This window comes from Euleptes europaea, chromosome 4 (assembly GCF_029931775.1).
Source record: "Euleptes europaea isolate rEulEur1 chromosome 4, rEulEur1.hap1, whole genome shotgun sequence".
Classification (NCBI taxonomy): Eukaryota; Metazoa; Chordata; class Lepidosauria; order Squamata; family Sphaerodactylidae; genus Euleptes; species Euleptes europaea.
Window position 1 is genome coordinate 27,088,794 of NC_079315.1, and position 26,629 is coordinate 27,115,422.

A 26,629-nucleotide genomic window follows, 5' to 3' on the forward strand; every position below is an offset into this window, starting at 1 on the left:
GATTTTTTTATTACTCTGGCTACAGAATTTATGCTCATAAGGACTACGGCAATAACTACAGATTCATCTGAAGAAGCCCCCTTGGGCGAAACTCATAGGGAATTTTTACTCTGAGTAATAAAAAATCTTTTACCAATTTTGCGCCACTGGCCTTGGCCATATTATTATTCCCCAATGGAGGCAAAAGGCTGGGTATAAGTGTCTTAATAAAGAAATATAAAGGACTCCAATTTATCTGAGGGAGTTGGGAATGTTTAATTTAGAGAAGAGGAGACTGAGAGGGGACATGATTGCTCTCTTTAAGTATTTGAAGGGCTGTCACTTACACAAGAGCAGGAAGCTGTTCCTGTTGGCAGCAGAGGATAGGACTCACAGTAATGGGTTTAAATTGCTCAAGGCCTTTAAATTGCGTGCAAAAAGGCTGGATATTAGGGGGGGGAAATTACAGTAAGAGTTGTTTGACAGGGGAATCAGCTACCTAGGGAGGTGGTGATCTTCTCTTCACTGGCAGTCTTTAAGCAGAAGCTGGACAAGCACTTGTCAGGGATGCTCTAGACTGATCCTGCATGAAGCAGGGGGTTGGACTAGGTGGCCTGAATGGTCGCTTCCAACTCTAAGATTCTATGATTATCCAACTGGGAAAATTTCAGACTACCCCTGGCCTCGCTTGACTACCTTCGGCAGAACCTCATTGAGACTGTAGCCAGGTACAACCCCAAGCACCCCTAGCCCCGACCCACCACTCAAGAGGGCCTTTCGGATCAAGCCGCCTACCTTGTAATCTTTGATCTCCTCTATAAGGATCTCATCGCAGTTGGGCACCATGTCAGGTTTCTTCGTGGTCTCCAGCTTCCTCCGTAGCCTCGAGATATCCTCCTGCATGGGAAATAAAAAGTAAGCAGATGCATCAGTGGGGCCAGAACCGTCTCTCCTGAGAGCTGCTCCCTTAAGAGGCATGGGAAAGAACTCCAGGGTGTGAACGAGTCCATTCCTGCAAGGGTTTTCGAGCACCACTTTCTCGGGTTTTAACCTGAAGGGCAGCTTCTCCTCAAAACATGAAACCACCAGCCGCGTTTGCGTGCTGTCAGATCAGAAGCACAGCTGCTTTAAAAAGGGTCAAGACAAAATCATGGCAGATCAGTCTATAAGCATTAGCTTATTAGCTACAGAGCCAGCATGGTGTAGTGATTAAGAGCGGCAGACTCTAATCTGGAGAACTGGGTTCGATTCCCCACTCCTCCACATGAAGCCTGCTTGGCCTAGTCTGAGGCCTTTGTTGTTTTCCCTCAGGGTCAGTCTTCACCTTCCGAAGTCCTTGTGTGTGTTGAGCTGTGACACAAGGTTTAGTGGTTAAGAGCAGTGGACTCTAATCTGGAGAACCAGGTTGATTCCCCACTCCTCCTCAAGAAGCCTGCTGGGTGACCTTGGGCCAGTCACAGTTCTCCTCCGAACGTCTCGTGCCTTGAAAACCCTACGGGGTTGCCATAAGTCAGCTGTGACTTGCTGGCACACACACACAGCTACATAGACTTCCAGCAGCAGCACAGAGCTCAGAACCACATTGTGGGTAGAGAGGGCAGCTCTTCCTCTGATGCCCTGTTTGTGACCTTCCCAGAAGCAGCACCCTGGCCCCTTTTGGAAATGCAATGCAGGCCTAAGGCAGATCACTGCTCTGATCCAGAAGTGCAATTCTTGCATAGGCATGTGTAGCCTTTTCCTTCCAATGAGAAAAACAATGCAGGAACTCGGCTGAAGGTGAGCTGGGGAGTTCGCAGAGCCGAGCGCATGGGCAAAAGTTACACAGAGCGCGAGAAGCAGCCCTGCTCTGCTCCAGGCAATGCCACAGGAGGCAAAGGAAGATCTGCTAGATTAGGGCCGCCAGGTACCTGAGCCCGCTTGAAGTTGAACATGTCCTTCTCCTTGGTCACGCTGTTCTCCACAATCTCGTCCTGGAAGTCGTGCAGCTTTTTCTGGGCCAGCTCTAGCTGCGCCCGAAGGTCATCAGCAAGCTGGGCGGCATCCATGGCCTGCAAATAAATAAGCAAAGAAAGATGTTTCTTTGCAGATATTGTGGGGAATGAGAATTTCATCATCTGATGCCTCATCATCACACTCCTGAAAAGATATCAGCAGGGCTTTCAGCCAATTGTTCCTTTCTATGTGGTTGAGCTGACAAGCTGACTTTGGACATCTACCTATCTGTCTGTCTGGGATGTTTTTATCCCACCCGCCCTCCAAAGGGCTCAGAGCGGCATATGCTATTCTCTCGTCCTCATTTTACCTTCACAACCATCCTGAGGTACGTTAAGCTGGCAGCCTGGAAAACAGAGCAGGGGATTCAAACCTGGATCTCCTAGAGCCTAGTCCACTTGAACCAACCACTACGCCGCACTGGCTCCCTTCACAGAGCTGCAACTAAGGAGAGCCCTGCTGGAGCAGACCACAGGGCCCACCCAGTCCAGAGTTCCACCTTCCCAAAGGAGGTGGAAGCTCACAAGCAGAGCATGAAGGTAATGGGCCCTCCTTGACTGCTGCCTGCCTCCAGCAGCTGGTACTCACAGCTTATAAATCATGGTTAACAGCCACTGATAGACCTATCCTCCATTAATCTATCAACACCTTTTTAAAAACAGGGGATATTGCCACATCTTTAGGAACAGAATTCCATGTATTGATGCGCAGTGGGTTTGGGGTGTGCGGTCAGGGATCTATTGCTAATCAGGTTCATTGGATGACTCTGAGTGTTTTGTGCATGTGCCATCAAGCTGCAGCTGACTTATGGTGACCCCAGCAAGGGGTTTTCAAGGCACGTGAGAAGCAGTATTGGTTTGTCATTGCCTTCCTCTGCAGAGTCTTCCTTGGTGGTCTCCCTTCCAAGTACTGACCCTGCTTAGCTTCCGAGATCTGACAAGTTCGGGCTATACCATGCCGCCTTTCCTCCCACTCTGAGTTTTATAGGTTAAAAAAAATTATCTTCACTACTTTCTCTGCACTATATATCGCTTTCTATATCTGTCATGTCCATTCTTGCATGCTGTTTTTCTAAACTAAAAACGCCAGGACTCTTTTTTTGCCTTTCCTCATAAAGGAAAGCGCTCCAACCCCTTGATCACACTGGTTACCTCTTTCTGCCCCTTTCCTAACTCCAGAAAATTCTTTTTTGGAAGTGGCTGATTTAAACAATACACAATAGTGCCAACAGAAGCACACCACTAAGGCATTAAGATGCTGATAATTTTATTCTTAAATCTCAAAGCAAGCATAAGTAAGGAGGGGGGGGAGAATCTTTTTTTAAATGGGAAAAAGTTAGACATTTTAGGGGAAATAACAAGCAGATGTATCCTTAGCATAGCTGCTGGCCACGTCGTGAAGAAACAAACTCCACTGGACAGCCATTGCAGCTCCCTACAGGATTCCCGCCTTGTACAGAATTTGTATTCTGATCTCAAGCCCACGCATGTCACTCTGAGCTCTCGTTTTTTTGTTGTTGTTTTTAGGTAAGCCTTAAAAGTTATGTTCTCAGCAAAGAACACACAAACTGATCCAAAAATTAAATAAGCCCAAAGCCCCACCAACTATCACATCCCAAGGCTACAACATATGAAGCTGCCTTACACTGAATCAGACCCTTGGTCCATCAGTCAGTACTGTCTACTCAGACCGGCAGTGGTACTCCAGGGTCTCAGGCAGAGGTCTTTCACATCACCTACCTGCCTAATCCCTTTAACTGGAGATGCAGGGGATTGAACCTGAGACCTTTCGCATGCCAAGCAGGCGCTCTAGAAACTGAGCCACGGCCCCTCCCCCAGAAAACACAGTTCGCACACGATTGGGATCCTCCCAGGTTGTGGGCCCCGCACCACTTCCTGGAAGCATCCTTCTTCCTCTGCAGGCCTCACAGCCACCTCCTCCACACCTGGATCGGGAACAGCTAGAGGATGCTGGCTGGCTGCCACCGAAATCAAAGCGCTGGGCTAAGGAGCCCAACGTGCTCATCTCTGCCCCAGGGATTTATACACTTCACAAGGGTAGCTTTTGCCGACTCTGTGATGCCACCCACGCTGCTGGCACCCGTGCAACCTCTGGAGGAGGAGAACACTTTTGCCGCATTGTCGTTAACATATCTTCTGCTCCCGACCTCCAGCCCATCGGTTCGTTCTCCTTCCCTGAGACTCTCATCACTTCTCTCTCCTGCAAACCTCAGCCAACCTCATTATCTTCATCTGGCTGGCCTTTATTCCTCCGGCACTCGGCTGTTCCTTTCATCCACTGCCCTTTCTCATCTTTGTCATACGTCAATTTGTCATACACAATGGCTTTGTGGCCATTTCTTTTTTTCAAAACTCCGGAGAGCCGGCAATTTCTGTTTCCGTGTCCTAATTATGGCCTCATTTGAGACTTTGCAATGTTCTCTCCACAAGCAGATCAAACAGAATAATTGCCCGCCTACTGCCTTTCAAGGGCTCGCACAACCACCTGCAGAAGGCAGAGAGCATAAGTTTTGGGGAGAGGGGCCGTTACCTTCCGCTTGTTCATCTCCAGGGCCTGGGTCCGCAAGCCCAGCTCCTTCTCTCCTGTCCCGATGTTGCTCTGGAGCAGGTGCTCTTTCTCCTCTAGCTTCCGCACAACCTGCAACTGGGCATCCACCTTCAAAAGGCAAACGCAGAGAAAAGCAGGATTGAGCCGCTAGGGCTATGGGTGCGCGACATTTTTGAAAAATCTGCCCTAAGGTAACTGTAATTATGCATCCTGTCTAAACTACGCTCACCCCCTTATTTGCTTAATTTTAGTCTGCAATTTGACTCGAAATCCCATCTTCTGCTTTGTTTCAGATGGGCAGCCGTGTTGGTCTGCAGTAGAAGAGCTAGATTCCAGTCCGGTAGTACCTTAGAGACCAACATTTCCAGGGTAGAACCCTTTGAGAGTCAAAGCTCCCTTCGTCCCTTGTATCTGATGAAAGGGGCTCTGACTCTCAACAGCTTCTATTCGGCTGTTTGACATACCATGTCTCGTACTTTTTTGCAGAGTTTCTAATTTTGTAATCCTAAAGGTAAAGGTAATCCCAAAGGTAAAGGTAATCCCGTTCAAGCACCGGGTCATTACTGACCCATGGGGTGACGTCACATCCCGACGTTTACTAAGCAGACTTTGTTTATGGGGTGATTTGCCAGCGCCTTCCCTTTACCCCCAGCAAGCTGGGTACTCATTTTACCGACCTTGGAAGGATGGAAGGCTGAGTCAACTTCGAGCTGGCTACCTGAAACCGACTTCCATCGGGATCGAACTCAAGTCGTGAGCAGAGCTTTTTTGACTGCAGTACTACAGCTTACTACTCTGCGCCATGGGACTCTTTGTAATCCTAGTCCTGTTTTCTTTATTTATCTTGTTATTTAGAACATTTCTGTGCCACTTCTTCAGAATCCTGCTAGCTGGCTGCCACCGAAATCAAAGCGCTGGGCTAAGGAGCCCAACGTGCTCATCTCTGCGTTAAAACGCAAGCCATTGAGACACAACATTGCACAGTCCTATTGCATTGCTTATTCGATCTCTTGAGCTGGTTGATTACTTTTGTCTCAAACCACGTCATCTGCCCTGAGTTTCAGTGAAAAAAGTGGACTATAAAAAATAAATAAACAGTGTAGATCATTTAGCCAGTTCATTTAGCCAGAGGGAAGAGCAAGAAAGTATCCAGGGCACTGAAGCCCTGCCCCCATCTATTGCAACTTCTTCGGTTTCTGAAATTGCCAATATACTCGTAAGCCTAGCTTCCAGTCCGAAGAACTGGAAACTTGCATGAACCCCCCAACCCCCCAAGCTGACTCTCAGGAGCATTGCCTGTGCACTTGTAGAATGGCAGGCACACAAAGAACCCCAATTTAGCCCATTTTTTTCTTGGACATGGCAACAGGTAAGTAAAACATATGAAGACAACATTCCATAAGAATCCCCAGCAACAAAGGGTAATTCTCCAACTCGTGTTCCGTTCAGTAACTTACAAAGTACTGTCTGTATTTCTTACAACTACCACGTATGGTGGGTCAGTATTTCTATACACTGGAAGCTGAAAGAAAGTGCAGCGTGCTCAAAATCACAAAAGTGAGTTCATCTGTAAAGGTGATGTGAGGACACTGCCTTATAATGAGTCAAGGCAACTGTAGAGGTTCACGAGTCCACAGCAGCTTTCCAGGGATGTTTTTTTAACATTGCTACCAGAGCTCATTTTGACCAAAAATGCTAGGCTCTGAACCTAGGATGTTCTGCATGCCAAGGATGCATCCACCACTGAACTATGCCCCCCTGTCCTATTTAAACCAGGGATTTCCCAATTCTCTCCAAGTCACTACACCACAACAGACTATCATTTACTCAGATGATCAGGCAATCTCACTCACTTCTTCACCATGTGTGTTTTCTCCGATCCTACAGAAAACATGGCATACGCATAAGCCCAAGTACAATATAGCAAGATACAATTCTCACATGTTGAAAGAGCCCCATTCTTAACCCCTGCCTTGGCTCAGGAAGGTGGTGGGCTTGTTTTCTGCTGCTCTGTCCAATGACATAATTCAACAGGTTGAAATTAAATCAAAAGAGTTTCTGGCTAAACATTAGGAAGAACTTTCTGACAGAGTGGTTCCTCAGTGGAACAGGTTTCCTCAGTAGGTGGTGGGCTCTCCTTCCTTGGAGGTTTTTAAGCAGAGGCTAGATGGCCATCTGACGGCAATGCTGATTTTGTGAACTTAAACAGATCATGAGAGGGAGGACAGGAAGGGCTGCGTCAGTGTTTGGCTCTCGGGGCCCTTTCTTACATGCCCAGGATAGTCCCAATCGCCACTTTGGGGTCACGGAGCAATTTTCCTCCAGGCCAGTTTCGCCAGGGATCCTGGAGGTTTTTGTTGTTGTTGTTTATGGCCATTTTCTGGGCATGGAGTAGGGGTCACTGGGGGTATGGGGGAGGTAGTTGTGAATTTCCTGCATTGTGCAGGGGGTTGGACTAGATGGCCCCAGAGGTCCCTTCTACCTCTATGTTTCTATGACTTACCTGTGTCTTCAGGGTCAGCACCTGGTCCGCCAGCTCCTCCTTCTCTTCCTTTAGCAGCTTATGGATCTGGTTGGATTTGATGCGCTCTGACATGAGCTTGAAGTTCGCATCGTCCTTCTCCCTCAGCTGCTGCATCAGGCGAATGTTCTGCTCCTGCATGTCCTCAAAGGCTTGGCCGGTCACGTCCATTTCAGAGAGCAGTGCCTCTTCCTCCTATAAACGGGGTTGGGAAGTCAGGCCGGGAGCTCAGTCTGGCCCTTCTGTGGTTACCCAGAGCTCTTGGTTTCCCACAGCCTGCTTTTAAAAGGCAAATTTAATCAAGGTTGCAACTAGAAGAGCGACCAGAAAGAGTGAAATCTGTTGAAGTAATGGTCACACTGATCGCATGAAAGATGTTGTTCAGTCTGATTTTTCACACTCAAGAACTGAGAGTGGTAGATGGGGGAGAGGAGGCATTTTTTCCACATCATAGCAGTGGGTGCCTCTAGTTCCTCCTGCAATGGCCTTCTCAGTATGATTTACAAAACTGATTCCCCACCATATAGCCCACTCTGCTCTAGTGCACCTTTGGATTCTGTTGCTTGTTAGCATATGTATGTGTATAAATTCACACACACACACACACACAAACCAGGAGGGCCCACAAGACATGTGTGCGTGTGTGTGGGGGAATTCCTCCCCCCTTCCAGTATCTCTTCTCAGCCTTTTGTTCAGTTTTTCTTTTGCACTGGCTCTGCCCCGCTCCCCATCTTCACGCTTGCCCCTCTGACTCCCACAGAAATCTCACAAGATAAGCAGCCATTCTGGGATTGCCTAGAGCCTCCCAAGATCTCAACACACATATTTTATGTTTATTTTCTCTGCCCAGCCTCCTAGCACCTTTTTTTCTACAAACCTGAGAGCACTTGGGGAGACCCCCACCCATTCCTTCTTTAACTCACTGTGCAGATTTTTTGACATGCATTCATGGGGGCCAGGTTTGCAATGAGATATAAGACATAATGCAGACAATGCAGGAACCTCCTAGCCAGCTGGTTCACCAATGATACCCGATGGCCAAGGAAAGCCCAAAAACACCACTTGGTGTAGCTAAAATATAGGGTCGGAGTACATCGCCATCATACCATTCTATCACCGTTTATTTATTGCAAGAAACCAGAAGTCCAACATCTCAGAGACTGTGACCTCTGCACTTCCTGATAAGCAAACACTTGTCACCTGCTTCGCCATAGCCAGTTTCTTCTGCAAGTATTCAATCTGTTCCTCCACTGCCCGGATCTTCCGGAGGGCATCCTCATCAGCCATCTTTTTGCTCTCTTTCTTCTCCTTGTCCTCCAGGTCCTTCAGTCTTTGCCTCAGTTCTTCCAACTGCGGCAAACAGAAAGAGGGATGCGAAAAGAAAGGGAATGAGACTTTAAAACGAGAAAGGATTTCTCTCTCTTTTTTTTTTAAGGAGAAAATGCTGTCAAGTTGCAGCCAATTTGCGGCAACCCCGGAGGTTTTCCAGGCAAGAGACTAACAGTGATGGTTTGCCATTGCCTGCCTCTGAATATCAACCCTGGTATTCCTTGGTGGTCTCCAAACCAAATACTAACCAGGGCCAACCCTGCTTAGCTTCTGAGATCTTCCGAGATCAGGCTAGCCTAGTCCATCCAGGTCAGAGCAACTCTAAGGTACCCAAGTTAACTAAAAATCATCTTGAGGAAATTTTTCTAGAAAAGTGTATCTTTCCAAGGAATTAGCTGTGATTGCCTGGGTCCAGAATAAAGCACTAGAGGGAGTGCCATCCTAGATGGAAACCTTGTTTCACAAGGTAAAACTGAGGTCTTTGCAGATTCAACAGAAGCCATGTAAATCTACTCTCCATTGCATGAGAGAGAGAGAGGGGGGTGATAATGGCAGACAGGGTTACCTCAGCTTTGGCCTTCTTCTCCGCAGCCATCAGTTGAACTTTGTCTCTTTGCTCTTTTGGGGCAGAGCGGTACATATCTAACAACAACTTCATCTCCTTCTGGCTTTCTTGGGCCTTCCTAAACAAATGGAAAGATAACAGGTACACAACAGGCAGTGGGCAAGGGCCGCAAGATGGCAACACTGTCTACTTCAAATCAAGAATCATGAGCACCTTCCACCACCACCCTCTCTCCCCCATGTCAGGACAACAGCCATCTTAACTTGGGACTCTCAGAAGTCACTTGGGGAAAAATGGGAAGGCTTCCAACCAAACACATTTGGTATAGCCAAAAAAGAACAGACTGCTAAGTCAGTTTTGGCTTAGGATGTGGTCATAACTGGGTGTCGCAGAGGAAGTAAACAACAACTAGTCTTCATTCAAGAAACTAGGGGACTGGCATTCCAGAGGAAAGAAGCTGCAAACTCTGTTAAATACTGATAAATCTCTTCCCCATCTGATATTTCTAATTGCTGAACTGGGAAAAAAAATCCCACGTGGCCCTGTTGACTTATGCGCTTTCCAAAGGCCTATACTGGCAGTAAAGAAATAACCCAATCATATGTGGTGGACTTGCAAACAGAAAAAAACACATTGGAAAGAAATATATGGTGAAATCCAGAAAAATTTAAAAATCAAACTGGCTATGAATGCTAAGAGTATGCTACTGGGTGTCTTGCCCAACAGTATTCTCAAAGTCTTGGAAGAATTATTTAGATATATGATAACGGCAGTCAGAGTTAAATTTGCAACAAAATGGAAAGCAGAAGACTGCCCATGGCGAGAAGACTTGGAAAACAAACTAGCAGAGTAAGCCAAAATGGCGAAATTAGTGCATCATGTGATTAACAATCAAAGAATTTCAAGACAAATGGAAAGCATATTACATAATATTCTTATAAAACAGGGAGTAGAGGAGAATGTAACTGAACTGATTTTTATGTTATGATTTTATGTTATGTTGCATCAACAGGTATTTAAGAGAAAATCAACTGAATAGTGGGTAGATGACAATTATATATGAACTTATTTTTAATACCTGGAAATTAATTTTATGTTCAGATTTATTATAATAGCTATCACTGCTTATTATTTCATCACCTTATATATTTTAATACTTCACAATATTTTAACATTATTATACTATACATATATTCCTTGTTATCTTTTCTTTTTTCAAGGAAATTGGATTATGTATTTAACTTATGATGTTTTCTTTTAATTAATTGGAAGGAAGGAAGGAAGGAAGGAAGGAAGGAAGGAAGGAAGGAAAGAAGGAAAGAAGGAAAGAAGGAAAGAAGGAAAGAAGGAAAGAAGGAAAGAAGGAAGGAAGGAAGGAAGGAAGGAAGGAAGGAAGGAAGGAAGGAAGGAAGGAAAGAAAGAAAGAAAGAAAGAAAGAAAGAAAGAAAGAAAGAAAGAAAGAAAGAAAGAAAGAAAGAAAGAAAGAAAGAAAGAAAGAAAGAAAGAAAGAAAGAAAGAAAGAAAGAAAGAAAGAAAGAAGAGGGAGGAAAGGAAAGAACACAAGATGACTCATTGGCAAATTCAGACACAGTGCAAAGTGAATGCACAAGAGCGGAATGGATTAGGAAGGCCTCAAAGTGACTCCTAAACCCAGTGTTTCACTACTGCTGCCTACCCCATGTGGAGAACCATACAGGAAGTGTGCCTGAAAAGACACGAACAGGCATCCCGGGGACTGCCAAGAAGCCTCTGCACTCCCTTCCAGGAAGCTTAGCTCAAATTCTTCCAGCCACCGCCACGTTAAGATGTGTAACGTCTCATAAAGGCTTGGTATTATGGTGATTTGCAAGCTGCTTGGGAGCCCTGAAGAGCAGGGTGACAAGATTTCCCAAGGCAGGGTAACAAGCCCGCCAGAGAAGCTATCAGTTCTGAAACAGCACATCCCTTCAGCCCCAATAAACGCCACCTCAGCTCGCCATTAAGGAACAAAAACTGCAGGACCCGCCTTACTTGAGATCAGCCTTCAGCTGCTTGATCAGCTCCACTTCCTTTTTCCTCCCGTCGTCGTGCTTCCCTTTGTCCTTCTCTTTGGCCGATTCCCTCTCCTTCTCAGATTCCTTCTGCTTCTGCTTCTCCCGCTCCCTCTCTTTCTCCTTCTCCCGCTCCCGCTCCTTCTCTTTCTCCTTCTCTTTCTCCCGCTCCTTCTCCCGCCTCTCCCGCTCCCTCTCCTCCTCATCGCGTTTCGCCCTGGTTTCAAGGGCATCCTCGGGAGGGGCCTTGGAGGCCGTGGACAGGGCCGAGACGTCGTCGGGCTCCTGTTTGATATCGGGCGGCTCCTCCTTGGTGTCCTCGGTGCTGGACTGGGAGTGCAGGAGGGCGCTGCCACTACGGGAACGGGTCTGGGAGAACGGCAGGGAAGAGACACACATAGTCACGTGAAAATGTATAAGCAATGCTTTCGCATAGGGATTCCTTACCATCCACAGACTTTGCAGCACGGGATTTTCCCATTTCCTCCTCCTTGTGCAGCCCACTAAGGATATTCCCATCGATCTTGACACACCCATCTCCCACGTCACACTCCTATAATTCTGTGGCTCTTTTACAGGAGAACTGACACGCATTTTCAACTGCCCTAGCAAAAAGCTGAACAAGTTTATGTCTGTTTTGGAAGACAGAAGAATGTCCAGATGTATAGGAATGGAAGAGTAAACTAGCAGAATATGGAGTGATGGCGAGGCTGACAAACCAAGTGAATAAAAGACCAAAGGAAGAATTTCAAAACAACTGGAAGCTTTATTGCCTCGTATGTTTGTTAAAATGTTGTAAAAGCAAAATTGAGTTTGGGTAAATGTATGCTTATGCAAAGGAAGAAAGCATTAGATATTAAATTAAAAATATGTTTGTTAATGTTAAAAAATTAGCAATATAGAGAATAAGCTAGCAAGTAGGAAACAAGGAGGACCATATATTAAGAGGGTAGAGATACGATAGAATATACTCTAAGTAGGATAGAATAATAGCGTGTATGAGGTAGTTTTGTCAAAATTTTGTATTTCTACCCAGAACTTTTCAGTATTATTTTCTATTTTTCTGTATTTTTCTATTTTTAATTTCTGTTTATATATTTGCTGAAATGAAAAATCATATATATATTTATATATATGGTTTTTTAATGGGTTTGGGGCCATGGCCAGAGTTCTAGAGGCTGCTCGGGAACGCAAGAGTTTACAGGAAAAAAAAGAATTCCACATGTCCCTACAGCCCCTTTTCCACCCCACAAAGCAGATTTGGACCTCCCCAAGCACAGCTCCCCAACAGCTCCTCGCTCTGCCATTGCCCTTACCTTGCACAAGTCAGACTGAGCCTCCCTCAGCTTCCGCTTGTACCTCAACACCTCCCCTTTCAGCTGGTGGTTGTGATTCTGGAGGCTACTGATGAGGTGACGCATCTCCCGATTGATGGGACCTACACATAAGCCACCACACAAGAGAGTTACAGAGAGATCTCCACAATTCTGGCGTAACAACTGACTTGAGGAGCTAAAAGGGGACACCCAAGTCTTGCATTGTAGAAGAAGAAGAGTTTGTTTTTATATACCCATTTTCTCTGCCTTATAAAGAGAATCAAACTGACTTACAATCTCCTTCCCTTCCTCTCCCCACAACAGACACCTTGTGAGGTAGGTGGGGCCGAGAGAGTTCAGAGAACTATGACTAGCCCAAGGTCACCCAGCTGGCTTCATGTGGAGGAGTGGGGAAACCAACCAAGTTCACCAGATTACAGTCCACCGCTCTTAACCGCTACACCACTTTGGCTCTCTCACCTGTGTCCTCTTTTGGCGTTTACTGTGGGGTTAAATACGTCTCCAGAGGGGGGAAAAATGTAGGGACACAGAAGACACACACACACAAAAAAAAACCCCTCCCTTTTTGGCTGCTGGAAGCTCATCTCACACCTTCAGTGATTGGAGCAGTGGACTCTGATCTGGAGAACTGGGCTTGATTCCCCACTCCTCCACATGAAGCCAGCTGGGTGACCTTGGGCTGGTCACAGCTCTCTTAGAGCTCTCTCAGCTCCACCTACCTCACAGGGTGTCTGTTGTTGGGAGGGGAAGGAAAGGTGATTGTAAGCCAGTTTGTTTCTTCCTTAAGTGGTAGAGAAAGTCAGCATATAAAAACCAACTCCTTTTTTTTTTCTTCTAAACACAAAACTGTGCACACCATTTCAGTATTTCTTCAGACCATGCAGGCTAGAAGCCCACTCACTCAAGGCTCTACAGCAACTATCGGTAATCATGGGAACGTTTTTACACCATGTGACCATGGTGGTCCATTAGAGAAGCATGGATGGGCAAAGTACGGCCAGACTTGAGAGCCAGTAGGAGAGTGCACTGCAAGCAAGTATTTAACAAGAATAAGAAAACTGTCAAACGGGCATTGCTGAAATAAGCAGAATCCCCGGTGTTCGGGGAAGGCCCGATAGCCAGTTTTTACAAAACAAGTGGATTTAACGCAAAAAGGCTGATCAAGGCTGCTGAAAGCGGTTCAGCACTAACCAGCTTATGGGTGCAGCTAAGGCTGCTGGTTAAACTGCATATCCAAGAAAGGGTCTCATACTATGAGACATGACATGGAAGGATTTATTGTATGTGTGTTAAGTGCCGTCAAGTCGCTTCCAACTCATGGCGACCCTATGAATGAAAGTCCTCCAAAATGTCCTATCTTTGACAGCCTTGCTCAGATCTTGCAAATTGAGGGCTGTGGCTTCCTTTATTGAGTCAGTCTATCTCTTGTTGGGTTTTCCTCTTTTCCTGCTGCCCTCAACTTTTATTGTATAACCGTACTGAATATCAGTAAAGCCTCCAAGGGGCCACCTTGGGTCACAAGGTATGCCAAAACAGACAGATAACATACCTGCTTGTTCGTTGGCCGCAAGCGTCTGTTCAAATTCAATCCGCAGCATCTCGTACTCCTTGCGGACCTGGGCGAGGGTATCCTCCAGCTGAATGACCTCAGTGCGCAATTTCTTGTGCAGGCTGACTTCATCCCGCTGGAGGGGGGGTGGGAAACCAGGGAATGTAGTTTTCACATAGATTATTCTTACTTTTATGGGGAGACAAGAAGCTGAACAAAGAAAGAGGTCTCTCCACTGGAGACATCAAACTAATACAGAAGGCAATTTCCTGCAGTCTACATGGAAGTTGCTCGTGAGGCATATCTTCTGCTCTGCCACTCTTTGCAAAGCCTTTTCTTAACCTCCACAGGATGCCCACTGCACTGGGACTGGCAGCTGTCACCATGTTTCCAAGGTACAGCACTGGTGCCAAAGTCTATCTTTGGTGCCTCCCAGCTTCCCAGCATAGACTCTGAGAATCTGAGTCACGCTAATAACAAAGTCACCTACAAACCAAAGTGGTGCAAATCCAACAACAGCCACACCATTCAATAGTGCTGATTTTGCCTTGGCTATTTTTTTTTTTTTTAAGAACCAGACACAAAACGTGCACTACAGGGAGGAAAAAATGTTCTGCTCCAGAAGAATGTTTGCGCCATTCCAGAATTCAAGGCATGCCGGTTCCAGTGCAAAAAGAGTGTCTGTATGCAAATTATCATCTACACGTAACTTGATTATAGCCTTCAGCGTATCTTCAAAGCGGCTGTTAAGTAGTAAACAACCGATAGAGAAACCGCCTTATCATTACCAGACAGCAGATAGATTAAGTGGTAGTCATGGGAACATACAGGAAAGTGTAAAATCAATGCCGTTATCAAAGAAAATCTTATAGAATATAAATCACATGTGAATAAAAATGGGTAAGTGTTTCTGTCTTTGCCTTTCCACACGGGCAGACTCTCTGTTCGACTGGGGTTTTCAAAAATCTGCCAGTTAATTCACTGAGGGGTAAGGCACTATGTCTGGCCAAGAAGAAAAGTCTTCGAAAAGTTGGAATTGTTAAGGATTAAAGACAATCTGAGAGCACTGGAAAAGATGGGGTGCTCTGTCCCCAGAAGGAGGGTTCAAGGCATGCAAACGCTGAATTATGTTAGTCGAGGTAAAAAGTGAACAATGTGAAAAATAAAGGGACTGGCCTGGGCTCCTCTAGAATCCCAACTCTGGGCCAAGGGTACCTAATTCTCTCCCTCACAGGAGCCACTGCCACAGAGCATTCGGCAGTGTTTCTATGATGAAGGAAATCGTGCTAGAGCACTGACCCCCCTTTCCTGACCAGTTAGAAGTAGTCAATTGCTATGACAAGAGCGGCGATGCACATGCCAAGAAAGATGCACAGGCGAGTTGCAGTGGTGCCCACTATTTCCATGTACTACGCCCACATACCACTGTGGAGTTTCAAATCTTTTTAAAAGCCCTGGATCATAATGAACCTATGGAGGCTGATCATTTAGTTATTTTTTAATTATTTTTAATTTCTATCCCATCCTCCCTGACCGAAGCCAGGCTCAGGGTGGGTAACAACATTTAAATCAGCCTAAAGACCCAATAAACATTCATTATCTGAAACCCATCATTAAAATATTCACAGATAATCAATTTAAAACAGCAGACGACTCTAAACAGATGGTTACTGCTAAAACTAACTGCAACCAAACAGTCCCCCATATCTCCTGAACCTAATTAAATAACACAGGGAGAAGGTAGGGAGGCCAGCAGGGATGACACCTGCAGCTGTCCAGAGGGAGCCAGCATGGTATAGTGGTTAAGAGAGGTGGTTTGGAGAGGTAGACTCTGGATAACAAGGTTTGATTCCCCACTCCTCCACATGAGCGGCAGTTGCTAATCTGGTGAACTGGGTTGGTTTCCCCGCTCCTCCACACGAAGCCAGCTGGGTGACCTTGGGCTAGTCACAGCTTTTAGAGCTTTCTCAGCCCCACCTATCTCACAGGGTGTCTGTTGTGGGGAGGGGAAGGGAAGGTGACCATAAGCTGGTTTGATTCTTCCTTAAGTGACAGAGAAAGTCGACATATAAAAACCAACTTTTCTTCTTCTTCTATCCTCAGTTGTAGGCCTAGTGGAACAGCTGCATTTTACAAGCCCTGTGGAACTCTTTGAGGTCCCTGCAGGGCTCTGATGTTGCTCGGGAGGATGTTCCACCAGGCCTCAGCCAGGGCTGAAAAGGCCCTGGCTCTTGTCGAGGACAGCTGCACACTCTTAGGGCCGGGGACCACCAGTAAGTTGTTATCCAACGAATGTAATGTTCTTTGGGGGGTGTACCAGAAGAGGTGGTCCCGAAGATACGAGGGTCCCAGACCGATAGCACAGGAATATAAATTCTACTGATTGCCCAGTCGGATGAACACCGTCTGTCTTGCTGGACTTACACAGGAAGCTTCCTCACTCTGAGCCACACTGTGGGTCCCTATAGCCATGTACTGTCTGCTCTGCTTGGCAGTGACTCTCCAAGACTTAGGCAGAGGCCTTTCCTAGCCCGGTGCTTGTTACTGCATTACTAGCCCTTCCTTCATCCTCCTTCTGTGTTTCTTTATTAGCTTTCCCCTCTTCTGGGGAGATCTCGATCCCTTCTGTGCTATGTGCAGCGCTCAATGCCTTGAGGGCAGCAAGCCGACAGTTATCACAATGTACAGTCATCCTCCCGAGTCGGGAGAGAACCAAGAGAGGAAGTGGTTACCTCAATGAGTTCCACTTGGCGCTGGTGGGTGCTTCGGGTACCGTGGAGCAGAGTGCGGGCCTCGTCCAGCTGTGCTTTCAATTGGAGGCTCTCGTTATACAGGACAGAAAATTGGGACTGCATGCAGCGGTATTCTGGGGTCTCCTTTACCACCTCCTCCACGGCCCGCCTCAGATCCACCTAGCCAGATCCACAGAAGAGGAGGAAAGCCGTAAGGAAAAGTGTGTCGCATCATACATATCACAAGAGCTAAAGCAACAATACTACCCAACAAAGTAAAGCAAGCCAGAGATCAAACTCTCCCACCGTTTGAAGGTTAGGCTTAGATGCCATCTTTCACAACATCAACCGCCCTCAAAACCAAAGCTCATGCTCTGTCTATGTCCTTACATTTTCCCGCCTTCCTTGAGAGGGCGGTCATTGTGGTGTACGTGGTTCTTTCTTCCTCCATTTTATCCTGACAACAACTCTGTGAGCTACATTAGGCCAAAAGACTGGGCCAGGGTCCCCACAGAGAACTTCAGGGTTAAGTGGAGCATATGTCTCTCCAGTCCTAGTCTCTAACCACTGCACCACACTCGATCTCAGTTTGCAGATCGTGGCTACAAAGGAATGCCAAATCGCTGAGAAAACATTCTCATTTTCTTACTCGCTCACTGGGGGAGGGGTGCAGGTTGGGAGGATTAAGGGTCAGAAGTATGGATTTGCTGGCTAGATGATTTCTCCTCACCCTACCAGCGTGGCCGAGTAATTATGAGTGGCGGGCTCTAATCTGGTGAACAGGATTTTGTTTCTCCACTCCTCCACGTGAAGCCTGCTGGGCGATCTTGGGCTAGTCACAGTTCTCTCAGAACTCTCTCAGCCCCACCTACCTCACAAGGTGTCTGCTGTGGGGAGGGGAAGGGAAAGTAGTTTGAGACTCCTTAAAACAGGGGTGGGGAACCTTTTTCCTGCCAAGGGCCATTTGCACATTTATAACATCATTCAGGGGCCATACCAGGTGTAGATCTCCCGGAGGGTGGGGGAGAGGCTGGGGTTGCCAGGTCTCCAGCCACCACCTGGAGGTTGGCAACCCCATGGGAGGTCACACAGAGAAGGCCTGCAGGGCGCCCCCACTCCCCCCCCCCAGGTGGGAGGGCAGCCAGCGGTGGGCCTGAGCAAACGAGGTGCCAGGGGGCGCAGCCCACAGTCAATTGGCAAGGGAGGAAGGGAGGAAGGAAAACAGAGAAAGAGGAAAAGGGAGGGAGGGAGGGAGGGAGAAAGAGGGAGAAAGAAAGAAAAGGACGGAGGGAAATAAAGAAAAGGTGGAGGGAGACAAAGAAAGAGACAGAAAAAGAGGGAGAAAAGAGAGAAAAGCCTTCCCCACACACACACACACACCCGCGCACGCTGGCCCCGTGCAACCGGGCCCCAGCCTCCCCACACACACACACACACCCAACAGCGCATGGAGCCCCGCGACCAGGCCCCAGTTTCCATGCCCTCCCCCCCAGAGTCCACAAAAGCCCACCCCCGAAGCCCAATCGGCTTCCGCATGCATGCTCTGCCGCCGGGAGCCGCCGGCCTCTTCCCCCCCCCCACCTCCCTCTCGTTGCTCAACAGCCGACAGGCAGTGAGAGGGGCTTACAATGTGCCGCGGCGTTCCTGCATGCCGCCGCTGTAGGGAGCAGCCTTGGGGGACACGTCCCTCCTCCTCCCCTCCCCTCTCACTGACCAACAGCCGACAGTCGGCAAGAGGAGGTCCAAAGGGCGCTGCAGCACCCCAGGAACACCCTCGGGGAGGGCCGCCCTACGCCCCGCCTCCACGGTAGGGCCCTGGAGCTCCCAAGGGCCACAAAAAATGTCCGCATATGGCCCCCGGGCCTGAGGTTCCCCATCCCTGCCTTAAAAGTAGAAAAAAAGCAGGGTATAAAAACCAACTCCTCTTCCTGAACCTTGCTTTACTGGGAAGGGCAGGATATAAATTGTTATTAAAATTAATAATAATATTTTGTTGTTATCAATAATAATATTGATATTATTGATGCTGATAATAATAGCAATACTGATATTAATAATGCGATTGATGTTTTTGATGTTATTGATATTATTAATATTCGTATTATGAATGAGGAGGAGGATCTATAATCTAAACAAGCAAATTTATTGGCGGCTAGGAGCAGAATAAGAGCCCCGTGGCGCAAAGTGGTAAGCTGCAGTACTGCAGTCAAAAGCTCTGCTCACAACCCGAGTTTGATTCGGACGGAAGTCGGTTTCAGGTAGCCGGCTCAAGGTTGACTCAGCCTTCCATCCTTCCGAGGTCGGTCAAATGAGTACCCAGCTTGCTGGGGGTAAAGGGAAGATGACTGGGGAAGGCACTGGCAAACCACCCCGTAAACAAAGTCTGCCTTGGAAACGTCAGGATGTGACGTCACCCCATGGGTCAGGAATGACCCGGTGCTTGCACAGGGGACCTTTACCTTTTTAGGAGCAGAATAAGCATGCCTTTGGATGATGACTGGACATTACAGGAAAGGTCCACATATGGCTCTAGTCTGTTTTACTCCCAATGTGATGAGTCTTAAGTTCCACGCTCCCCTTCCTTACCACACACAGAATGAGAGGTAAATTAAAGACTACAACAGTACTGCTGGATGTGAATAAGACCTGCTGAAAACTAGCTGTACATCTGTGGGCCTTAGCTCACACCAAAAGATCCTGTGCTTTGGGGAAAGGGCTCACAGTTCATTCCAAGACTGGACCTCTCAAGATTCAAATATGTCACATCTGCTCTGCGAGGAAAATCCAAAAAAGGCATTCCAAGAGTGCCAAGCTGAAGTAGTTTATGTTCAGATAGATAGCTGATCTGTTGTTCTAATTTCTTTCACAACTCCACCTCTCAAGAGAACAAACCACGAGATCATTCTAGCCATACTTGGGCAAGATAACCCGGTAGTTTTGAGAACAGTTATTGAAAAACGTGTTGGTGTCAAAGGAAGACAGCTCGGAAATCTTTAAGGTGTTACTTTTTGTATTCAGGATGTGATTCGTACATGGAAAATCATTTAGAAGTCTGCCTGGACTTATCCATGTAAATATTTCTATCGTGTCCTTCCTTCAAAGAAATCAAGGCGGCATACATAGTGTCCCTTCCTCATTATCGATCACAACACCCTTGAGAGAGAGATTTCTCTTCCCCTTGATCCTCATAACATCCCTGTGAGGTAATTAGCTTGAGAAAGGATGAGCTTCATGGTTAAGCAAGGATTTGGACTGGGGTCTCCCAGGTCATAGGCACACCCACTGACCACTACACCATGGAACCTATCATGGGATTTACCAATATCTCAAAATAAAATAAAAACAAAACTCCCAAAAAACATGGAAATGGGGAAATTACCAGTTCCACTCCCCCTATTTTTTTAAATAGACAAAATATGTAAATCATGGGCACATTTCACAAAATGACAACAACAGTAATAATAATTTATTAATACGGTCACTGACCAGCAAAGAAACAACCAAACAAGCAAACAACAGCCACAATAGATAATAAGAAAACCACAACAGCTACTACCGTTACTACAAATAATCTAAGCCTAAAAATTATATATTACGTGTACGAATAAAATTTATATAAACATCGTATAACTTGATGTGACCCCCTTAATATTTTGAGTAATAAAGTATTTCTGTTACTTATCCTGTCAGGGTACGATGTATTTTAATAGCTGCAGCACAGAATTTAGCAGTCAAGAGTGTCAACTGTGATTTTTCATCAGTTAAGAGCCCCATGGCGCAGAGTGGTAAGCTGCAGTACTGCAGTCCAAGCTCTGCTCACGACATGAGTTTGATCCCAACAGAAGTTGGTTTCAGGTAGCCGGCTCAAGGTTGACTCAGCCTTCCATCCTTCCGAGGTCGGTCAAATGAGTACCCAGCTTGCTGGGGGTAAAGGGAAGATGACTGGGGAAGGCACTGGCAAACCACCCCGTAAACAAAGTCTGCCTAGGAAACGTCGGGATGTGACGTCACCCCATGGGTCAGGAATGACCCCGTGCTTGCACAGGGGACCTTTACCTTTTTTAAGAGCTTCTTAGCCAGAAACTCATCTGGTTGGTCAGGGCAAGTATTAAGCAAAGGGGAAAGAAACCTTGAGCGGACTTCTTGGTAGAATGAGCAGCGGATCAAGACATGTTCTGAAGTTTCTATATCCCCTGACCCACAAGGGCAAAGCCTTTCTGCTATAGGGACCTTCTTATATCTTCCCTCCAATACCGCCGAAGGTAAGACCTGGCACCTAGCGAGGGTGAAAGCTTTCCTATGATTGATAAGTTCTAATTGGGAAAGATATGTTGTGGGGGGAGACTATGTACCTAGATTTTTCAGGTGATAGGAAAAGCGGTGATCTCCCGAGATCTGCCTGATGTTCTATGTCATTCACCCTTTGCTTCAGAAGGCATATTGCCTGATCTTTACACTGCGCCAACCAGGCACATGGAGAGAAGCCCAGCCTTTCTATTTTGTTGTAAACTGCCTTAAGTCATAAGGACTGGAAGTTGTCCTGCAAGATCAAAGGCGACAGGCCGTGAGGGTTAAGATTTAATCTGAGCCACAGGGTAATGGAAGCAAGACAACAACAGCATTTATCTTAATACTCTGAAACTGGTCCCCATGTGCAAAACAAAAGTTGATCTATTTACCACACGGCTAAGAGAAATTGAGGAATTCTCTCAGCAGCTTCCTTAACTGGCCACATGGTGACAGCATTGCATCAGATTTTCCAGACTGTTTTGGGGAAACTAAAAAAAGCTTGCTGGCTATTTTGAGAGATTTTTATTAGTCCTAATAAAAAGGTATTTTTGGAACTCCTTACCAAATTTTTAAAAATTTTCAGCGGGCCAACAAAGCAACCTGCAAGTCTTCGTTTTTGGAAATACCACATATAAATGATTAAGGAAAAAGATTACCTTCATGTGGAACTTTGCTCATCGGAATTGCTTGCCCTTCAAGCACTAGATAATGTTGCCTAATTTGGCTTACATCGACTCTTCAGTGAAAATCAATATCCAGCACCACTAACATAAATACCATGTCTTTTTCTTTTGCTCTCTGCCTTACTAGAGATGTGTGTGCACCACTCAGTGCTCTGCAGATGTCTGATTAACTGTTGGCTTGTACATTCTCAAAGGGAATGTGGCCATTTATTGGCTTCCCTCTTCCAGTAGGCCTTCGGCACCCGCCTTGACAGCTGTTTTGAACCCCATACAACCTAAACAAATTAAGGCTGCACTGCATCTTGAACTCAATTTTAAGACCCTGCAACCTGCAGACTGGGAGCTTCTCTATCATACCCTGCAACATCTTCCCCATCTCCTCCTCATTCATCCAGCCTGATGAAGAGTTCTGTTGGACCCAAAAGCTTGCTGTTGGACCCAAAAGCTTGCTGTTCAGTGGTATTTTGATTGCTCCAAATGAGAAGGTATGATCTAGCTGTTGTGTTTGGATTTTTTTAAATGGACTAATACTTCTACTTACAATCTTGGCTAGAAAGCTAAAAGTAATTGCTGCAACAAAGCCAAAACAATGTTCAGAACAAAATTAAAAATTCAGTCCCAGATGTCTTTTTTAAAACCTATTAAAAGCTTTCTAAAAAGTTAACAAAACAAAATAAAAGAGGCAAGTTTGTACAGACCACACTGGAATGCTGCAAGAAACAGAATTGAATAATTAAACGTCTTTGAGATCCAGTGGACCTGACTTCAGTAGTAGATGCCTACTGCACCCCTGCATGAGTTACTGCTCTGGACCTCCCATCTTTCAACCAACCTTCACTAGAAGGTAGGTTAAATTCTGGCCTCTTTGGTACAACCAGAGCAGTCCACCATTCACAATGAGGAAGCATAAGAGTTACCTGACCTATAAAAGAAAACTACTGTTTGCATCTCTACATGACTTTCTGCTCTGAGCTTCCTTTCTTTTAATCCAGAATAGTGCTTGACACCAAGAGTTCTTCTGAAAATGCCCCATGCATATTTGTCACCAAAACAGAGCAGGGCATTTTCAGCAGACTCTTAAACTGTAGCAAAATAAAACAGAAGCCCAGCAGCAAAGAGTAGAAAAGTGCATTTGCTGTCCCTGCAGGGGCCCAGCTGGTCACTTCTTGCTAGCCTTTGAGAAAGCAGGTTAACTCTTTCTTCCTCCACAAAGCTTTTAATTTTTTAAACTGCTTTTATAAACTGCTTCTATAGTTTTACTGATTATGATTCTGACCAACTTCAACAAAGATTTTACACTGGATAATTTATCATCACTCTAATCTGGATGGCCCAGGCTAGCCCAATCTCGTCAGTTCTCAGAAGCTAAGCAGGGTCGGCCCCGGTTAGTACTTGGATGGGAGACCACCAAGGAATACCAGGGTTGCTGTGCAGAGGAAGGCACTGGCAAACCACCTCTGATAGTCTCTTGCCTTGAAAACCCTACGAGGTTTGCTGTTAAGTCAGCTGCAGTTTGACAGCACTTCTTGTGTTGTTACAGAACGTTTGACCTTTACTTTGGTTTTGTCATTTTGTACAGTTATGTGCTTTGAGTACTATTATTTTAATATAAAAGTGGCATATAAATGTACTAAATAAACACAGGTAAATACAAACTGGATGCGGATCCAAGAGTGACATACGTCTCTGGGATTAATTCAGAAAAAGAAGTGTGTCTCCGCTACCTTTAGCTTCTCATTTTGACCCGTCACCTCCTCGAATTCTTGACGCAGCTTCTCCACTTCACTCAGGCGGTTCTCAGCAAGCTCCTTGTTCTCCTCCAGCTCCGAGTTCATCTCCTCAAACTGTCCCGGAGAAGACAAGAGAGAGCCCCCAAGTTAAGACCTCGCTCTGTGCCTCTTGCCCGGCTATCCCCGCATTTCTCTTTGTCTGCCGCAGCCTCCCAGATAATTGCGCAAGTCACCTTACGAGAGTTGATGGTGATGGTGCCCCCATACAGGCTGCTCCCTGCTCCGTACACCTTGTATCCTTTCGAATTCACCTGCAAAAATGAGGCACAGGGGTGTTTTTTTCCAACAAAAATTAAGAATTTTCACCTTCAAACATACAAGACAGCTGTGTCAGTCCAACCCTATAAAAAAGTAAAGGTAGTCTCCTGTGCAAGCACTGGGTCATTACTGATCCATGGAGAAAAGAGCAACCAAAATGATTAGGGGACTAGAGCAACTGTCCTACGGGGAGCGGTTAACACGCTTAGGGCTGTTTAGCTTGGAAAGAAGGCGGTTAAGGGGAGACATGATAGAGGTCTATAAAATTATGCATGGTTTGAAGAGAGTGGACAGGGAGATGTTTTTCTCCCTCTCCCATAATACTAGAACGCAGGGTCATCTGCTGAAGCTGGAGGGTGAGAGATTCAAAACAAATAAAAGGAAGTATTTTTTCACACAACACATAGTTAAATTGTGGAACTCCCTGCCCCAGGATGTGGTGATGGCTGCCAACTTGGAAGGCTTTAAGAGGGGAGTGGACATATTCATGGAGAAAGGGGTATTCATGGCTATTAGTTAAAATGGATACTAGTCATGCTGCATACCTATTCTCTCTAGTATCAGAGGAGCATGCCTATTATATTAGGTGCTGTGGAACACAGGCAGGATGGTTCTGCTTCAGTCGTCTTGTTTGTGGCTTCCTAGAGGCACCTGGTTGGCCACTATGTGAACAGACTGCTGGACTTGATGGGCCTTAGTCTGATCCAGCAGGGCCTTTCTTATCTTCTTATGTTCATGGGGGTGATGTCAGATTACAACTTTGACTAGGCAGACTGTGCTTATGGGGTGGTTTGTCAATGCCTTTCCCAGTCGTCTACACTTTACCCCCAGCAAGCTGGGTACTCAACCTTAGGAAATGCTATTGTGCTATTTTAATGTTTTTAAAATATTTTTAACCTTTACATAGCGCTTCCAATAAATTATATTTACAGTATTTATATACAGATATATATTTTCCTTTTACCCAACCTCGGGTATCCAGCTACTCATTTTACCGACTTGGGAAGGATGGAAGGCCGAGTCAACCTTGAGCCGGCTACCTGAAACCTATACAAAACGACACACAAATAAGACCCACCAAGTCTAATGGAGCTTACTTCCAAGGACTTGTGGATAAGGAGGGCAGCCCTTTGACCACCATTCTTCTCTGTGGCAGCTCATCCAGGTTTTGCATACGCAGGTTTAGCAGTAGGCATCTGATCAGCCCCGTCAATACTAAATGTTAATTTGTGAAAAGGGAGTGGCCTTGCCTGTCCACCATCTTTCAAAACACTCTCTAGTACTCTGAGAGCTAGAAACATGGCTTCTGCATTCAGAAGAAAAACAAGCTAAGGGTGTCAGCAGATCTTATTAAATCCGGCTGCCCTGGGTAATTACCATGCAGCCAATGAATTGCTGCTCTCTTTGTTAGGTATGTTCCTTTACACTTAAATTCTGTACTGGGCCAAGCCAAACTCTGAAATTTACACACATACTGGGCACATGGTGGTGCAACATTTCTTTTCATATACATCACAGTCTACAATTCTTAATGCTATGCATCATTTCTTCCAGTTTTGCGCATGATGTGAAGGAGCAGAAAAGCTAAGAAGTCTCAGTGCTAAGCTACTGGAAACTTACTGAAGCACCCTCTGGCTTCTACAATCTCCATAAACATAACTCACAGACAAGCCAAATCTGTCCTGTAAGAGAAGGAAGAGCAAAAGCTCTCTTCAAGAATGTATTCTACCTGCAAAATACCTATGATCACCATCATCAACCTTCTAACAGTGGAAAAGGTTACAGACTACAGCCTGGTTCTGAATCAGCTGGAATCTATAGTAAAACTTCTCCTTCACAGAGCAGCCATTTTGTTTATCAAGTTCAGTACTGTAAAATCATGTATCATTATGCCCAGTACTTCCGAATTTTATTTTTCCATCTGTTCTTTTCTCCCCACTCCAAAACCAATTCTCTACTTGTGGGTTTATTTGCATTATGGTTTTGACTCTGAAATAAGCTTTTATGATGCAATTGCTTTGTTTCATGAATACCGCTTGGATGACTGTGGCAAGATAGATGGATACAAAATAAAATAAGAGCCAAGTTTATCTGGGGGGGGGGGTCTTTCCTCCTACAAAGATGTTAGAGATTTGACCGGAGTTTGGAAGAAGAAGAAGAATTGGTTTTTATATGCCAAATTCCACCACTTAAGGAAGAATCAAACTGGCTTACAATCACCTTCCCTTCCCCTCCCCACAACAGACACCCTGTGAGGTAGGTGAGGCTGAGAGAGTGTGACTAGCCCAAGGTCACGCAGCTGGCTTCATGTGTAGGAGTGGGGAAACAAATCCAGCTCACCAGACCAGCCTCCGCCACTCATGTGGAAGAGTAGGGAATCAAACCCAGTTCTCCAGATCAGAGTCCACCACTCCAAACCACCGCTCTTAACCACTACACCACGCTGGCTCTCAACCCTGCTTTGGCCATGAAGCTCTCTGGGTGACCTTGGGGCAGTCAACCTCTTTTAGCCTAGCCTACCTAGCAAGGTTGTTATGAGGAATAAAACCCAGAATAAGCTGAATCCATGTAAACCCCCCCACCCAAGTACTTCAGAGGAAGGGTGGAATAGAAATGTTTTTCATCTTCGCTGCCAGCCTGGCTTAGTGCTTACGCGTTCCAGGACATCCGCCAGATGCCTGTTGAGCCGCTGTTCCCGTTTGCGGATTTTGTCGATGTCCCACTGGAGGTCATCGATCATGGTCTCCAACACGGACACGCGAGACTCCGCCGTCTCCACCTTCCCTTGCAGTTTGGAAAACTGGAGCAAAAGAAACAAGAAAGAGGGTCAAATGCAAAAAGTGCTCTTCGTGTTCATTTGCAGAGCGACTGCTTACACTTAACTTTGTGCATGCTTACCCCTGTGGATTATTTAAAAAATCCTTTACTTGTACACCCTAATTAAATACACTACAAATTCTACCTTGTAGATATTTTTCCAGGCTATCAGTGAAAATACCCACACCC

The 26,629-nt window shown here is 46.0% G+C and overlaps 1 protein-coding gene across 1 annotated transcript in view; it reads right to left on the reverse strand.

Moving 5' to 3' along the window:
- The window catches only part of RNF20 (ring finger protein 20), a 34,208-nt gene that overhangs the window by 831 nt on the left and 6,748 nt on the right, over positions 1–26,629 (reverse strand). Inside the window, exons 6-18 of the mRNA XM_056848084.1 lie at positions 26,277–26,423; positions 23,539–23,616; positions 23,300–23,419; positions 16,603–16,782; positions 13,871–14,006; positions 12,301–12,422; positions 10,965–11,353; positions 8,955–9,072; positions 8,261–8,410; positions 7,043–7,255; positions 4,522–4,647; positions 1,887–2,027; positions 775–876 (exon numbers count right to left, since the gene is read on the reverse strand). Of these exons, the coding sequence (XP_056704062.1) occupies positions 775–876; positions 1,887–2,027; positions 4,522–4,647; positions 7,043–7,255; positions 8,261–8,410; positions 8,955–9,072; positions 10,965–11,353; positions 12,301–12,422; positions 13,871–14,006; positions 16,603–16,782; positions 23,300–23,419; positions 23,539–23,616; positions 26,277–26,423 (2,022 nt within the window). The remainder of the gene's footprint in view (positions 1–774; positions 877–1,886; positions 2,028–4,521; positions 4,648–7,042; positions 7,256–8,260; positions 8,411–8,954; positions 9,073–10,964; positions 11,354–12,300; positions 12,423–13,870; positions 14,007–16,602; positions 16,783–23,299; positions 23,420–23,538; positions 23,617–26,276; positions 26,424–26,629) is intronic.